This window comes from Diplotaxodon limnothrissa, linkage group LG10 (genome assembly GCF_057381915.1).
Source record: "Diplotaxodon limnothrissa isolate DT_005_m linkage group LG10, D_limnothrissa_male_GT1.1, whole genome shotgun sequence".
In the NCBI taxonomy this organism is placed as follows: domain Eukaryota; kingdom Metazoa; phylum Chordata; class Actinopteri; order Cichliformes; family Cichlidae; genus Diplotaxodon; species Diplotaxodon limnothrissa.
Genome location: NC_140605.1, coordinates 4876768 through 4893201, shown reverse-complemented (window position 1 = coordinate 4893201; position 16434 = coordinate 4876768). Strand labels below are relative to the sequence as shown.

The 16434-nt window shown below is 37.8% G+C and overlaps 1 protein-coding gene across 1 annotated transcript in view; it reads right to left on the bottom strand.

Annotated features, from left to right (window-relative positions):
* cfap58 (cilia and flagella associated protein 58) overlaps nt 1–7849 on the bottom strand; it is a 30521-nt gene extending 22672 nt beyond the window's left edge. Inside the window, exons 1-5 of the mRNA XM_085364837.1 lie at nt 7844–7849; nt 6181–6450; nt 5850–5998; nt 5611–5761; nt 5057–5251 (exon numbers count right to left, since the gene is read on the bottom strand). Of these exons, the coding sequence (XP_085220963.1) occupies nt 5057–5251; nt 5611–5761; nt 5850–5998; nt 6181–6450; nt 7844–7849 (771 nt within the window). The remainder of the gene's footprint in view (nt 1–5056; nt 5252–5610; nt 5762–5849; nt 5999–6180; nt 6451–7843) is intronic.
* Nucleotides 7850–16434: the final 8585 nt, after the last annotated feature.

Sequence of the window (16434 nt, the reverse complement as noted above, 5' to 3'; positions counted from 1 at the left end):
CGAACAGGAAAATGATGTTGTGTTGGGTGTGCTGTGTTGGCTGGTCTCCTCTCCCCCCCTTTTTTTTTTTTTTTTTTTTTTTTTTTTTCCCTCTCACCATATAATCAACTCATAACCCCTCAAGTTGACAGGACAACACAGGTACGTGTTAAAATTCTTAAGATCCTGTTTAGAAACCTAAAAAGGAATTTTCTACCATTCAGTAGTCATTTGTCTTAAACAATCAACAAAAACATGTCCCAAGTCGACCCTTTTAACCACTAAATTTGTCGTGTCCTCACTTAATCATCAGACCAGTGTCTTTGTCTTCTGACGTTACGTTGTTGTCCTGCAACCCAAAGAGTTTATTTGTCAGTAGTGTATAAACTATATCATTTAAAAACAGGTGTATGTTAAGTGTCGCTACTTTAACCTTGCATGTACGTGCACATGTATGTAAGCTGTTTCTTCATTGCATGTATGGGTGCGTCTGTATATGGAATAAAATAGAATAGAATTCAACTTTATTGTCATTGCACATGCACAGGTACAGGGCAACGAAATGCAGTGTATGGGTTAATTTAACTTCTTCTCAAATGAGGCATTTCTCTAACACCCACATGTGTCTGTTCCTCGCACTTCTCATACCTTTCTCTGGTTGTGTGTGGTTTTATTTGTTTCAGTCCTTTACCAGGAACATCTTTTCCTTTTCTCCATGTCTTCCGCCAGAGGTTAACACTGGTGAGATTCAGGGACACAGCCCCCAGAGCAGTTCAGCGAGAAAGACCTGCCTAAAACTACATTCTCTCTTTTTTTTGTTTTTCCAGGAGGGGTGAGGACAACTCTGGTGTCCAACCGTGAATTTTAGCCAAAACTTGGCCTGTCTTCTGCTGCCGTACTCAGGTTTCCAGGTTAAGAAAAAACACCTGTATGAAGACACTAAACATACATTTAGTATTTGTATAAACATAACTGCCTAAATTATTGAACTCTTGAGGAGGGTGGATTTCAGAATCAGAATCAAAATCAAAAAACTTTATAGTCATTGTCATGAGACCGACGACATTAAGAATGGTCCCCGATCATTGCATCATCCCTAGTAATATCAAATATAAAAAAACACTAAAATTCAATAAATAAAATAGATAGAATACTTAAAATACTAAGTATTCCCACAGTCATGCTTCAGACCGTGCATAGATTAACACAAGAGTGGCATGGCGGACATTCTGTAGTATTCAGATGTGTTATTGCAGTTGGGTAACAGCTGTGCGTGAGTCTATTAGTCCTTGCTCTGATTGCCCTGTACCGTCTGCCTCAGGGCAACAGTTCGAACAGGGAGTAGCCAGGATGTGAGGTGTCTTTTATGATGTTTTGGGCCTTTTTAAAACAGTGGGCGTTGTTTGACTCTTTACTAACTTTAAACCCCACCATAACAATTTCTCACTGACAAACTTCTATGCATCCATTTAAACATGCGAAGCCAGCACAAAATCACACACATACCCCTACAGCAAAGCTATAACATAACCACAATGCAACTCCTCCCTTAAACGGGAGAAATCACCCTAATTCAACCAACTCTATATAAAACGTCAAACAAAGATAAACCACAAACATTTCTACACTTCTGTGTATTCCACACCGCACACTAGGCACAAAAACACCGATTACTCACAGTCTACAACAAAAGAAAAACCTGCTCTTTTCACAACTCTCACAGCTAAAGACAAAACTCTTACCCAGTGCCTCTGAAATAATAAAAAATCACCAAATACTCGGTTACTCTTTTCACTCGCTCCTTCCCCATACAGCATACACGCTCGCTCCCGCGGACCCGCTCGGCCCCGTGGGCTCACTCGGCCCCCACCTTTTTTCTCTCACAGAGACAGAGAGAGACCCTTTTCCTTTTTTTTTTTTTTTTTTTTACTTCGGTCTATCTGCACAGAGTTTACCTCATCTCTTTCCTTCTATGGGCATGCACACTTCCTGTCTCACACACACAGCCCCTCTCTCAGAGAGAGCAGAAAAGAGTTTTTCCTTTTTTCAACACTCAGGAGAAATTCAACAGACAGTTTATACCACTATTTTACACTTTATTTACACACACCGGTAATTTATGTTCTATTTACACACGGGCCCGCATAGACATATGCCAGAAGAGGTTACACCTAACTTTTTTGACTAATTTAAAAGCACCTATAGCCCAGGCCTAGCCTTGCTGATCAATACACGCCTCGGGAACGCCCTCCCGATAGCGCTCGAATTCCTAAGAAAACACCATATGCCAGAACAACTTAATCTCACTTCTCTATTTCTCTGTTGGTGTTGCTAAATTTTTGACTAATTTAAAAGCATCTTTCAGCCCAGAGCCCGGCTCTTGCTGATCAATTACCGTTTCAAGTACGCCGCCTTGAAAAACGGTCAAATTACTAAATTCTAATTACTTTTAAAACTACTTCCCCGCCAGGAAAACACGGAGCTCCACCAGCTACGTGAAAGGCAATGAAATCCTGGCTCACGCTTTTGGCTATACTTAAAGCTCAGTGTGCCCAACGTTTAGATAGGATGCAGCCAGGTCTAACCTTCTTAATCAATCAATGCAGTAGAAGGCAATCACTCATAGATTACCTGGCCAATTAACCGGGAGTCCCAAGTCCCCAGCGGGAGGCCAAAACCGGGCTAGAACCTAACCACGCGTCCGGGGTCAGGGGTCAGCGCCACCTGCTGAACAAACTGCATTCTTAGAGAGCCTAGCTTCTCAGTCCTAAACGAATTTACTTGTTTAAAAGCCTCACGGTGAGCTCTCAGCCCCCCCGTTTAATTATCTGAAGCCCGAGACCGTCTCTGCTACCCTATTAAAACCAAATTAACCCTACACTACCGATTGACTGGCTGGCATTCCCAGTCAACCCACATTTAACCTCTTAAACCGTATCTATTTGTTTCCACACACCTTAAACCGTATTAACTCAAACACATAACTTCTTAACTCAAAATTCACCCCCAAAATAAACAGCAATAAATTTAGTCAGACTACTATGCCCTATTTTAAAACTAATTACTCAAGATCACCCCGGACAGAACAGAAGCCCCACTGAGTGAACCTTTAATTTAGCGCTCAATTTCCAATTCGGCACCTTTGGAGATCCGTCAACAGGCGGTGCTTACCTCTCATATTTCGGGGCCCATCACTCAGTGTAGCTCCTGGCCGTCCGTCTGACACCACTAGACCGTCAGCCAGGCTCCTTAAAATATCCCTCCTCAAACCGGTGTTTCGGCACCAGATTGTCAAGGTTCGAATTTGAGGAAGAGACAAACGACTGCATGGTCTCAGTAGATGTCAGAATAGTGATTTTTATTATACATATGTACATATGGGGAAGATGAGCATCACAAGCCTTTTAGAGCCGATCTCCCCCGAGCAAGCGTCTCACAAAGCTTTTATTACAATGATGACGTCACACAGTCAGACCTTACTGGAAATGATAACAGTTGGGGCCTGTTCAGAGAGTTTACCTAATATGGACATCAACTGTTAGTTTTAGAGAAAAACAAGTGTGTATTACATTCGTGCCTTTTGTGAAAGTATATCTATCAGAAAACTGTCCTCAGACGACCCTCCTATTCTTACTAAGTGTGTGTGTACACATGCATGTGTTATATAAGAGCGTGCATGTACTTTAAAGGCCTGTGTACGTGCAGAACTACACGCAGGCGGGCCGGGCCCAACAGGACTGGTGGGTCTGAATGGTGTGACTGCACTAAAGTGCAACAACTTTATATAAACAGTCAGTGTGCATTAATATTTGCTCAAAGTAACACAGATGTAATTAAAAGATTATACTGTCAACAGATTCAACAATGGTAAATGATTAATCAATGATAACTGATTGTGAGAATACAAAATAAAATATCTCCTGGTCACAATTCCCAGGATTTATACATCGGGGAAACCAAACAATCTCTGGTGAAGCGGATGGCACAACACAGAAGAGCAACCTCGTCAGGCCAGGACTCCGCAGTTTATGTACACCTACAGGCCAGTGGACACTCTTTCACTGATGAGGATGTACACATCCTGGACAAGGAGGAACGCTGGTTTGAGCACAGAGTCAAGGAGGCCATTTACGTGAAAAGGGAAAGACCATCTCTGAATCGAGGAGGGGGCCTAAGGGTACATCTATCACCATCTGACAATGCTGTGATTGCAACCATTCCCCACCTGTGTGAATGGGACTCATGGCCATTGATCAATGATCAGTTTACCTTGATCAGTGTTTGTTGATCAATGGTCATGAGAATTTGCATATTAATGATCAAGGAACTGACCCCCAGCTCATTGTTCATTCATTAGCTTCAGTCATTATGCAAATGTCCTGTTTATAAGATTGGGGAAACCTGCAGTCAGCTGAGACTGAAGAAGTCACTTGGATGAGTGACCAAACGTTTCTCCCACTGAAAACGCTGCGTCCAGATGAACACAATCAACCTTTTGGGATTTACTTACCTGGATGATTGAGGATGCATCAAGACAATACTAGAAAGAAGCTGTGTCACTGCAACTCTGCTCTGCCACCTCCAGCTCAGTTTCCTGTCTTTTTCTTTAGTGGCAGCATCAAAACCACACAAAACCTCACTAAAAACCTGTGAAAATTCCCTTTCACTCGTGCTGCTGTCTTTCTATCCCAAATCACCCCTTGCACTTGTTTCCACCCACTCTGCCCTGACTGCACACTCTTCCTCACTTCTTTTTTGGACTGTCTGTTACTTTGTATGGAAGTAACAAGTATGGAAGTTTGAAATTGAAATAGGAGCTAATTCGCTATACTTATTTGTAAAGGTAATTATTACAAATTCTTGTAAAGTAAGAAAAAGTAAGTTTTCGCAAGAATTTGAGGCATTTTTTTTTTCCTTTTAAGCACAACATCTAAATATGTAAAATACACAACATACAACTAACAAAAAAGATTCATGCAATAATAACCTATGGTTTTAGCTGAGACAATAACTACAATAGCAGTTACTTTTGAACATGTCACACCAGAAATATAATCCATCCCACTTCCTTGCTTACTTTTAGCTCTTTTAGCTGCTGCTCCAGTTTCTGCTGCTCCTCTTTAGCCTTTTGGCCTTGCAGATTCAGAACTTTGATTTCACCCATCCTGGCCTCCATATCGACATGCATCTGCTTTACCTCCTTATCCAGCTTTTCCTTCAGCCTCATCTCGCGGGAAATCTCATTCTGTTGCACCTGAAGCTCCTGTTGGAGCTGGGTTTAGACAGGAAACAAGCAGTAGTCTGGAGTTAGAGTGGAATTTTATTGTGTTTGTCAGAGTCAATGGTCATGCAATCCTACCTCGAGACCAAAACATGCTAATAGAAACTGCATGAAGTCATCTATAGAACCAGAAAATACTACATTAGTGCATGTTTATGTGTATTGGGGTTTGTTGAGACAGGGGTAATACACTCAGGGGTAGTAATACTGTGTCATATTTGAAAATTATTACAATTCATTTAAATATGTAATTACAGACACCCATTATTAACAGAGTTTCTGTTTTGCAGGCAAAGTTTAAATCACTAATCCTTGCTGTGTGTTGCATTATTAGATACAAATGCTTTTACCTGTGAAATACTCTCCATGGCACGCTCTCGTTTGGCCTCTATCTCTTGCTGGGTTGCAATGGCTTTGTTTAGTTTTTCTCTCAGACCCTCTGCTGTAGTCAGCAGCTTATCCCTCTCTTTGGTCAGCTCATCAATCATGTTAAATAGATCACTAAAAACCAAAAGAAAAAACACACAGACATGTTAAAAATGGTTTAATCCGACATCTGTACAGTCAAAAGAATGGGCCACAGACACACTTCTGTTCTTGGTCCCTGGAAAACCCAGTCTGAATTTCAGCCATTTTTGTTAGGTTGGAAACATCTTCTTGTAGTTTCCTGATTGTCTCTTTGTCCTTCTTCTCTTTATCATGAGCAGCATCAACCATTTTCCAGGCTTTATCCAGCTCCTACAATGTAAGCAAATTATTTTCTTTAGCAGAAGCTACATGATAAAGAAAACGTAAAAAAACAAAAACAAAACATTTCTATACCCGTTACCTCATGATCAGAAAATGATTGCTATGGTCAAGCACCTAAATGAATAAGCTATTCTGCACTATGCTGTAGTTCTTGTGTTCGGGGCACATACCCTTTTTAGTGATGTTATTGTTGTTGCATCTTCCTGGGATAATTTCAGGGCTGCAGCCACCTTAGTTGAGGTGGACACAATCTCTGCATTCAGCTCCCTGCATTTAGACATTAGCCTTTTTTCGTTCTCTCTTGACTTCTTCAGCGCATGGATGAGCTTCTCATACTCCACCCGGATTTTGTCCATGCTCGCATCGCCAACCAGCTCACTGAGGACCAACTGAAACTCTGCCAAGGACTCAAAAGAGTCTTCTCCTGTTGATCCCGTCTCCTGGAAACACAGCAGGTAAACTGTAAGTCTATCAGTCAAATCAACTGTATTTAAAGCACATTTAAAGCAATGTCATTTTATCAGACCAAATACAAATCATAAACCCTTTAACAAAAATCAAAGTAAACATCTATTTTAAAGCACATTTAAATAAAAAGACAAGCAAATTTTATTAAAAATTAAATTAACTATCTCGGTTAAGATTTGGACGGAATGCGTGAGCACCAATAAGAAAATCTGACTCGATAGAAACAAAAAACAAACAAACAAACAAGAGACCTCCCTGACTAAAAGCAAGTGGAAATAATATTTCAGCTGTTGGAGGGCACTTTTTGTGGAAGGTCAGACTATTTCAGGGTCTGGGGGCAACAGCTGTGTCTTAAACCAATTCAGGACTTCTACAAAGCCACGCTGTTGCAAGATATACAGCATTTTCTCATTGAAATATACAAGGCTTTCCCAGAAAAGACATTATCTGGATGACAGCATATGTTGCTCGCAAACGTGCATATACCTCTCAGCATTGATAATGCCTGTCCAGATGTGCAAGCTGCCAGTTCCACTATCACTAATGCATCTCCATAGTATCAGATATGCAGGTCTTTGAAGTGATAGCAAGAGGCCAGATGGTCCCTCTCTTCTTTATTCAAGACGAGGCAGTGTCCATGCACTTCCAACACTAGTTTCAAACTTTGATTCATCTGGCCACAGAACAGTTCAAATAAATTGCAATTTATGCAAACTATGTTCTCACACAGAGAAATGCTGCTGAGCCCATGCAATGATTTCCATGACAGAGTCCTGCTGTTTTTTAATGAAACACTGCTTGAATGACCAAAAACTGTCGGACTCCAATACTGGTTTTCAGTCTTGCACAGATATTTATCTTTACTTCTGAGAACTTCTGCTTCTCTAAGCTGCTCTTTTTATAGTCAGTCATATTACTGAACTGTTGCCAGTTCACTTAATTGCTTACAAAAAATGTTCCGCATGCTGTTTCTTTTTAGAACCACTTACTTTTTCAGCCTTTTTTTGCCCTGTTCCAGATTTTTTACGACTTGTTACTGTTATCAAATTCAAAATGATCTAATATTTTTAATGAAATAGTAAAATGTCTTGCGCTAAAAAAAAAGATATATTTTCTCTGTTCTGTTATAAATAAAATATGAGTGTATGAGATTTTTTACACAGACTCATGAGGACACTGAGACAATCCTTTCTACAACAGATGAGCCCACTACTTGCTTTATGCTATTATGCGCTAAGTCTAAAATGTCTCTCCTTAGCTTTAATGAAAAGTCAAACAATGACATTTTTCACACCTTAGTTAGCCGTTTAATAGCCAGTGTTCGTCTGTGATACTCTGACTAAACCATTTTCAAGACAAACTTACCTCCATGCTACCAAGTCAAAGTCACTTTATATTTTCTGGGTAAAATTCCTTAGCATAGCACTGGGGTTTCTATCAACAGAGCTGTGTCATTGGTTGCTAAGCAACCGTGATCTCGCGAGAGGCATGGATCTCGAGGATTTACGAAGGAACGGAGCTTCCCTTAGTTTGTACACGCTTTTCTTTTCTGTCTTTATTAATCAGTTTTGATACATATCGTTTTTATGTCTCAGTGACCACAGATGTAGTGACCAGTGGGGTCACGTGAGTTGTCATTCTTTTCTAAGTTTGCACCATGGAGGAAAGTGAGCAAATGTTAGAGAGAATTTAAGAAGATGAAGTCTGACCGCATTCAGCACTTTTACATGCTGATTACAGTGCTCTCCTACGGAACAGGATTAGGGCCAGTGGGAAGAAAAAAAAGTGGGGACGTTCTTTATTTGTCCCCCGAGAATTCTGAGCACACGTTGTTCAGCAGGACCGGTTTGCAGTCGAGGCTGATAACTCAGTCCCCAACCGATCCAGAAATTTACAACCCTCCCTATTTATCACGGCTTGGGACCAGCATTAGAATACACTGGCTTGTGGTGCCCCTATACGGCTGGGCTTTCTAGATGCACAGTTAAAATGCTTACCTGTTATAATAATAATAATGGATTGGATTTATATAGCGCTTTTCAAGGCACCCAAAGCGCTTTACAGTGCCACTACTTCTTGAGCTGTATTTGTTTGTTGATGGGTTTTTCTATGCTGGAAAAATTAAAATAAAATATTGAAAAAAAAAATGCTTACCTGTGCTGCTGTTTTTTTTGTTGGTATTGTTGTTGTTTGTTTGTTTGTTTTTACAAAGAAGAGAATATCAAGCTGTAGGGTTGCTAATTTTCAATAATAGCAAAAACACTCTTATCAGCTAAGAACAGAAAACTGAGTACAGTATAAGTTGTCTGCATCCTCACCAACAATTTAGTTGGGAACAAGAAGATGGGAAAATGCTGATTGATGAGTCTGGATTTCTGCCGTGACATTCTGATGGGAAAGTCAGAATTTGATGTAGACAACATGAAATTATGAATCTATCCAGACTGTAGCTCAAACTGTTGCTGGTTGTGTAATTAAATAACACATCCTACCAACCATGTCCATCCTTTTAGGACCACTGCACACCACTGTTTTACTGGCTGCTTGCAGCAGGATGGCGCACCATGGCACAAAGCTCAAATCAAATTGCTTTCTTGACTATGACAATGAGTTCACTGCACTCAGATGGCCTCCACAGTCACAAATCTGCAGAAACTGTGTAATGTCAGCAGTTCTGAAGGCAATGGGCTATAGTAGCACGTATAAGTGTAGTTACTCTAATGTTCCCTTTCAACTGTAATTGCTTTCCATTAATGTCACTGAAAACTGCCATGTTGCATGATCATCAGCGTAAAAGTAATGTATGCATTTTTAAGTAGTGTTTTACAAAGAAATCTGCAATTTATAGCCAAAATGTCAAAAATATTAACCTCCTAGGACCTGGAGTCCACATATGTGGACATCACATTTTGGGTTGTCTAGACCAAAATACTAAATTTTGCCAAGGGCCTGATATCCACTTACGAGGACATCATACTGCCACTGTTCCATCAAAATTTAAAACGAATATCCTCATCTCATTTTTCTTAGGAACAAAAATCAGGTTAAAAAAAAAAAATCTGGTGATTCATTGTTTTTACATTCATCAGGTCCCAATATGCCCAAATATCAAAGAGAAATTAAAAATGCATGCCATGGAAGAGTTCGGGTCTTAGGAGTTTAAAGCAGTATTTTCTCAAACTATGTCTGTTTATTTACAGAAATCTCAGCAGTTTCTGGAATCCTTTCCTTTAATCATCACTCTAAGAATGAAGTTTACATTTATTTGGTTTGTAGTTTCATTTTCTTTTACATCAAATGCTGAGTACCATTTTACAAAAACGGGGAAAAAAAACAGCAACACAAAAGTCATGTTAGAAAATTTAAACATTTTAATAAATAAAAACTGATGTAATATACACCATTATGAATATACAACTACAACAAGCATACCAAGACATTTGAGATACAAAAAATTGACAGTTCAATTTAGATGCTTTAAAAGCTTCAATTTTTAGGAAGAGTGGGGAGGTGAGCAGTGATTACAATAGTCATACATTCCTGTTAGTGTTTGTGCCAACAAATATCAAAAAGCATCACGAGGACTGATTTCTCAGAGATGGGGAACATAAAAATGGATGAAATACACATTTGGACTAAAGATTTCCATGAAAAGACATTTTGAGGTACTGAGTTGTCTACTCCTGTAATTAACAATGAACACACTTATGTTTGTGTTGTTTTCCAGATGCACTGTAACTCAAAGCATTCCTTTATGTCACAGGAAGACTGAACAATTAAGAGAAGACAATGAGCACAGTTCTGTTTAAAAGAAATAAAACATTGTATTGCATTTTGTGATGAGAAAGAAAGAAAGTTTTCAAAAGGTTTCACGTGATATTTGAACTTAGTACACAATGAGCCAAAGGAGTATGTGAGTAGGTTGAAAAAGCATCTTTAGGAAACACTTTTTAGATGCTTTTTCTGGTCTTCAAACATAGCGATGCTACAGGCTGCTCCTCTCATGGGGATTTTTGGGGTAAGTTGAATTATACCCCATCGGTTTAACCTACCACCTAGCATTAAAGAGCACCTGCTGGGAGTTAGCATGATTCTTTGATCTTAAACAATGCTTCTCCAGGGATTTTAAATGATGTTGATGACTATTGAAAGTCACGGTGACCTTGTTTGTTTACTCAGCACCAAACACAATGTGTGGATACAATTTGCAACCACAAATACAGAAAACTTTAAACAACTCTAAAGTCTCCACACACACAAAAAAAAATCAGTTAAAAAAAATCATCATGATGTGTTTTTGAGTGAATTACCCATTAAATTTCCTTGCTTTCAAATTTGCCACTCCAAATGTTACTCCAATTGAATCTGTGTATTCCCTGAAACAACAGCAGTCAAAGAAAACCTCCTGGAACATATAAGAGAACCAGGACAAACGACTGGCCAGACAACAACCTACATTGCAATACAGTACAGGATTGTGTAGCTACATTTTGTCTGAAGCAAGGAAATACCTAACTTAAAAAAAAAAAGCACCACAGATGTTTTTAAATAGCACCAGTTGTCAGAATGTATATGACATGTTTCTTGTCCTTTTCTTTTTGGCAATGTACAGCAGTGAACTGAATGTCTGGAGTAACTTTTAGCAGCTGCTGCAATGCTCGACCTCCACTTGAGTGCGAAATCCAGGAGAATGTTCAGTAAGTTGCACATGCTTCAGTTTCCAACAAAAATCAAACATTTAGAGCCCCCCTTACATCAGTTCCAAAACAGCAGCACAAAGCACTGCTTCTGTTACACATATACTGAAATATACACATATACACTGTCAAATATTATCAGTCTGCACAGTTTGTGAATTCCATAAATATAACCTACAATTAGATCTCTGTGCTCTAATGTGTGAAGATTGCAAGAGAGCACCGTACCGATTCTTTCATGCCAAAGTAGATTCAAAAATGTTTAACTGCAGTAGCCAAAAAGGTCTAAAAAAAGGTCTAATGATGTTAACCTAACACAGAGCAATACTCCTCTCCATAATGAATACATAAGCAGTGTGGGGTGTGGAAGGTGCAAAAACAATTCAACAGGTACATTTGCAAATGTACATTACTATAAAAACTAGCTCGCTGCAACCTTCTCTGAGATTCTCTGTGTAATAGACAATGAGATATACAGTACAGTGTGGTGCACCATTCTCTTTTGTTTTGTATACAATTAAACATACATAATTCTCTACTTTGTGTACAATTCTGCAGCGCTACAATATAAAGCAGTAGATGGATATAAAAATAATAGAATAGAATATAGACTTGTACATTCTTGAAAACAAGTACTGTCCCCAAATATAGATAGTCGTGTGTTATATATATATATATGTGTATATATATATATATAATCTGTCTCTATATTATTTTATTATTAAACTAATTTCTAGGATTTAGAACATTTCCATCACTCACGTATGTTATGGACACTGTTACATCATGTTATAATGTGTCACTAAGCATACCCTACTACAGTTCGCACCCAGCCAATATAGTCGATGTGCATTGTAGTTTCTTCTACACGCACACACACACAACAATGATGTATGTGCATATATATATATATATATATATATATATATATATATATATATATATATATATATATATAATGTTGAGAGGGCGTGAGACAACGGATGTTAATTTCAGTTATTATTTACATGGTAGTAACAAACTTTTTTCTTAAACTGTGATCTGTTTTCTGCACTTTAGTTTGTAATGTAGTTTCATACATTACTCCAGGCTGAAGTAATACGTCTGCATATGTATTACTTGCAGCTGTCTGCTGCTGGCTTTTAAGTAGCTTTTGTTTGCATGTCTATTATTACTGTACATCCTTTCTTCAATCAAAGGATGCCTTTTTTTCAACAACAAACTGTACTCAAAAGTGTTTAACAAATATGACTATGTTATTTATTTATGGGCTTGTAGTCCCCATAATGAATGTTTAAAAAGACTTTGCAGAGACGTGAGCTGTTTTTTCAGGGTAGTGATGTATGATGGATTTCATCACTGTAACAGTTTGCAGTTCACAGCTATGATGTTAAAGCAATATCAAAGCAACCTCTGTGATAATGACTGACAATGACTGATGCCAGTGTTTACATATAAACTGAAAATTTGAGCTCATAAAAAATAATGAAAATGAGGAAAAAGATGAGTCTGGGTGCATTTAGCAACTAAATCTATTTTGTAAGTAAACAAACATTTTTCCTTTAACATGTGCAGCATGTATTAGCACCAGGTATTCTTTCTCATTTAGCACATGGGGTAAAATCCTCTTTAGCATTTAAAAATGTGAACATCTTCAACAATATGATGACTGGTCACTGAAAGAGGTGCTCCTCAGTTCAGGGACTGAGTGATACAGTACTGAGATTTTCCTCAAAAAGTGTCTTTGAATGCGTGATTTTAAAAAATGTGAAATTCCTGCTTCAGTACCATCAACTGCAAATCATCATATTTGGCTCAAAATGTAGAGCAGTATAGCGAGCTGAGTAATACATGATTTCACAAAGACACACTAATCAAGCATGGGTTTTGTGTGTGTGTGTGTGTGTGTGTGTGTGTGTGTGTGTGTGTGTGTGTGTGTGTGTGTGTGTGTGTCCAAAGTACAGTTTGTGATCTACACAGAGAAAAGAAAATGATGTAAATAATAAAAAAAAATAAAATACATGGAATATCTCTAATATAAGACAAATTGATATTTTGAATTTATTTTGTTAATCAAATTTCATCTCATTTTTGAGAGATGTTACTGCCACATTCAGTGCAAAAATACACTACCAATCTTTCTTACATTACAAAATGTAATAGCACATTTGGTAATGTCTTTTTTCATTGCCAAACTATGAGTATTTTTCTCTTTAAAATATTTATTTCTGCATATATGTATTCTGGATGCAACAGTCAGGCAACTTTTGCACCTTAAAATAACTGCTTCAGACTCTCATAACTGTCCTGGGAAAGTCGCGTAATGCTTTATAACATAATGTAACACACTACCACCAATGGGTCTTCACCTAGCTAGAGGACAAAACTACCTTTGTATTCTCAATATGGAAACAATGGCAGCAGCAATGTGAAAGAACATGACATTTATAGAAGGGAAAAGAGAGAGAGTAAGAGACTGAAAAATAATAAATGTTGGAAAGTCTGAAAGGTTGCAGGCAGATACTTAGCTCGCCTTCTTGCTGTTGGATTGATAAGTAATATTGGCTAATCTCTGATGTCTAGAGTTTTTACAATTACTTTGTAATAATTGTAGATTTATCTATGTTAGCAAAGCTGCGAACTAGCTAGTGTGTTTAAAGGCAGAGGGTTAACTGTTAACATCTAGTTAACTATGATAATATTGGCTCTGACATTGTGGTTGCAGGTTTTAATCTTCCAGCTTGTCATGGAGAAACGGTGTATTACAACTGTAGGGATGGCCATGTGCAAAAATACAGATTTTTTTAATATATACCTCCACAGAGCTAACATGACTTAGTAACATGTAGGTAACATGGCCTAACACACACTTACAAAGACATACCGAGGCAGTACATCTACCTGTCCTAATTAGCAGGACATCTAGAAACAATTCTGAAGTCTTAAATCCTCTTGACTACTCAAACCCACAGCACATGTTTTTGCCTGCTGCACTCTCTGAGTTGCATTATTCACCAAAGTAAGTAAACAGCTTTTTACAGTTAGTTTGATTTTGATTGTTCAGCTAAAGATTTTAATTGTGGCTTCTATCTTAAAACCAAGACCACTGTTGCAAATCCCAGTTTTTGTCAGCATCACTCAATCATTTATACCATGCAGACTATATCTGCCAATACACACTATTTACATGGACAAGTTAAGAGGCTAACAGTAATTTTTTGTCAAGATAGATGACCTTTCCCTCGGTCATTTTAAGATTTCTCAGCTATCCTCACTCACCTAAGTCTAATTAAAACCTTTGGTGATCAAACGATGCAAAGTCACACAGTTGTACAACTACAGTTGCTAAGCTAAAGAGCTGTTCTTGTGACTTTATCTACATGTATTTGAACAGGCAGCCTGTTGCACCTGTCACAGCTGAGTATACATGTCAGTATAGTATGTCAACCACACCAATGACAGGTTGCTAATCTGTCACAGGTCTAACACAGACAGAGAGAACCCATGGAGACACCATACAACCAACCTCTGCACAGAAAGGCCCCAGGGTGGATTCAAACACAAGACTAGATTCTTTGAGGTGACACTGCTAACTGCTGCACCACTATGCCATTCCCTACTGATACCAGATACATTCAAATAAGTCTGGAAAGAGTGTTATTCAAGACAAAAACCAAAAATGCACTCAACACAAATGCGTGTTCTACATGCAATCAGTGGATGAAAAGTGGGATGTAATTCTAAGTCTGAGACAACAGCGATGTCAGAGCTGTGAGTCTGTATTAAACCTGCCCATGCTGAATAAGTAGCTGTCATTGTTCCAACACAAGTTCTGGGTGGAAATCTGGTTGACTGGTAGGGGATGAGATGCAAAGTCAGTGAAATATGAGCTCGATATTCATCAAGTTCTCAGGCCACTATAGAAGTGATACAGAGGACTGAGTAGACCCTGCTGTGTGTGCTTTGGGAGACTTGACTCTCAAACTGAAAAATATACACTGGCTATATCTACTTAAAGTGTATTTCCATATGGACATAAATTGGGAAAACATATAAATTGCTCTCATTCATGCATGCATATCGACAAATATTACTAAAATATGCAATTTCTGGTTTTACATTTTACAATATATAGACTAATTAATTTCAATATAGAAACCTCTGTATACATTAGCTCACTTAAAATTCTTTTCAGATGTGAAATAAATACAACATAGAACAATATGTTGACTATTTAGTTAATTAGCAAAGTGAGCTTTCAGATATATGTATTTTAGAAATAATTCATTAAGAGATTTAAGTATACTGGTACATGTCAGTATAGTATGTACATTACAAGATAGCAATCACATTAACTCAGTTTTGTTTTAAAGGTGCTTTTTTAAAATTACCCTCTGCAGAATCTAATTAAATATTTGACTCCTAGGGGACAGTATGCTGAAATGTTTATGGATGTATGCTGCTGATCTTTTAAACCCTGATATTTCATTTTAGTCCTATCTGCAGTTCTTCAAGAGGTTTTCCTTCTGGAGGTCTCTGTCACTAATACTAATAACAATAAAGGGCTATTCTATTCTATTCTATTCTGAAGGTATTTTTAAGCAGTTGCCTGCTTAAATACAGGTTACAAACTGGTATTGCCCAGTACAGTCCATCCCTAGTTTAACTTCAGCAAATTAAACACTGTAGATAAACATTTTATAAATAAAGTCAAAGTGGCTGTTAATTCACATTCTCCTAATAGCATTAGTTAACTAATTAATGATCATTAATTAATAATGCTTAACTTAAAAAGCATTTAAACTAGAGCCCGACTGATATAGGATTTTTAAGGCAGTTATTGATATTTGTTTAAAAGTGTTTTAAAATTTCAATAAATCAGCCGACTGTTTTCTTTTTTCAGACATATGAAATGTAAACAGATTTTCCAAACATTTGTCATATGTAGTTAATTATGAGTCCTTACTGAGATAATATGACAGATTACAAATAATCTGTTATACAGTCACAATAAGTCACAGATTACAGATTTACGCTCTGTCCGACTTTGCTCGGATCAGCTGGTTGTTAACTTATTATTTGTGACATTTCAAAGTTGTGAAGCAAACAGGAAAGTTGCAGGATGCCCCCTGTTGGATAAATTAAGTGCCTTTAAATCCTTGATATAAACTCTTTAAAGGAAGCTGCAAGACTATTCTAAAATCTATTCCATTATTTTAAAAGCCAATTTTAGTCAATCACAAATTTATTTTACTCCTA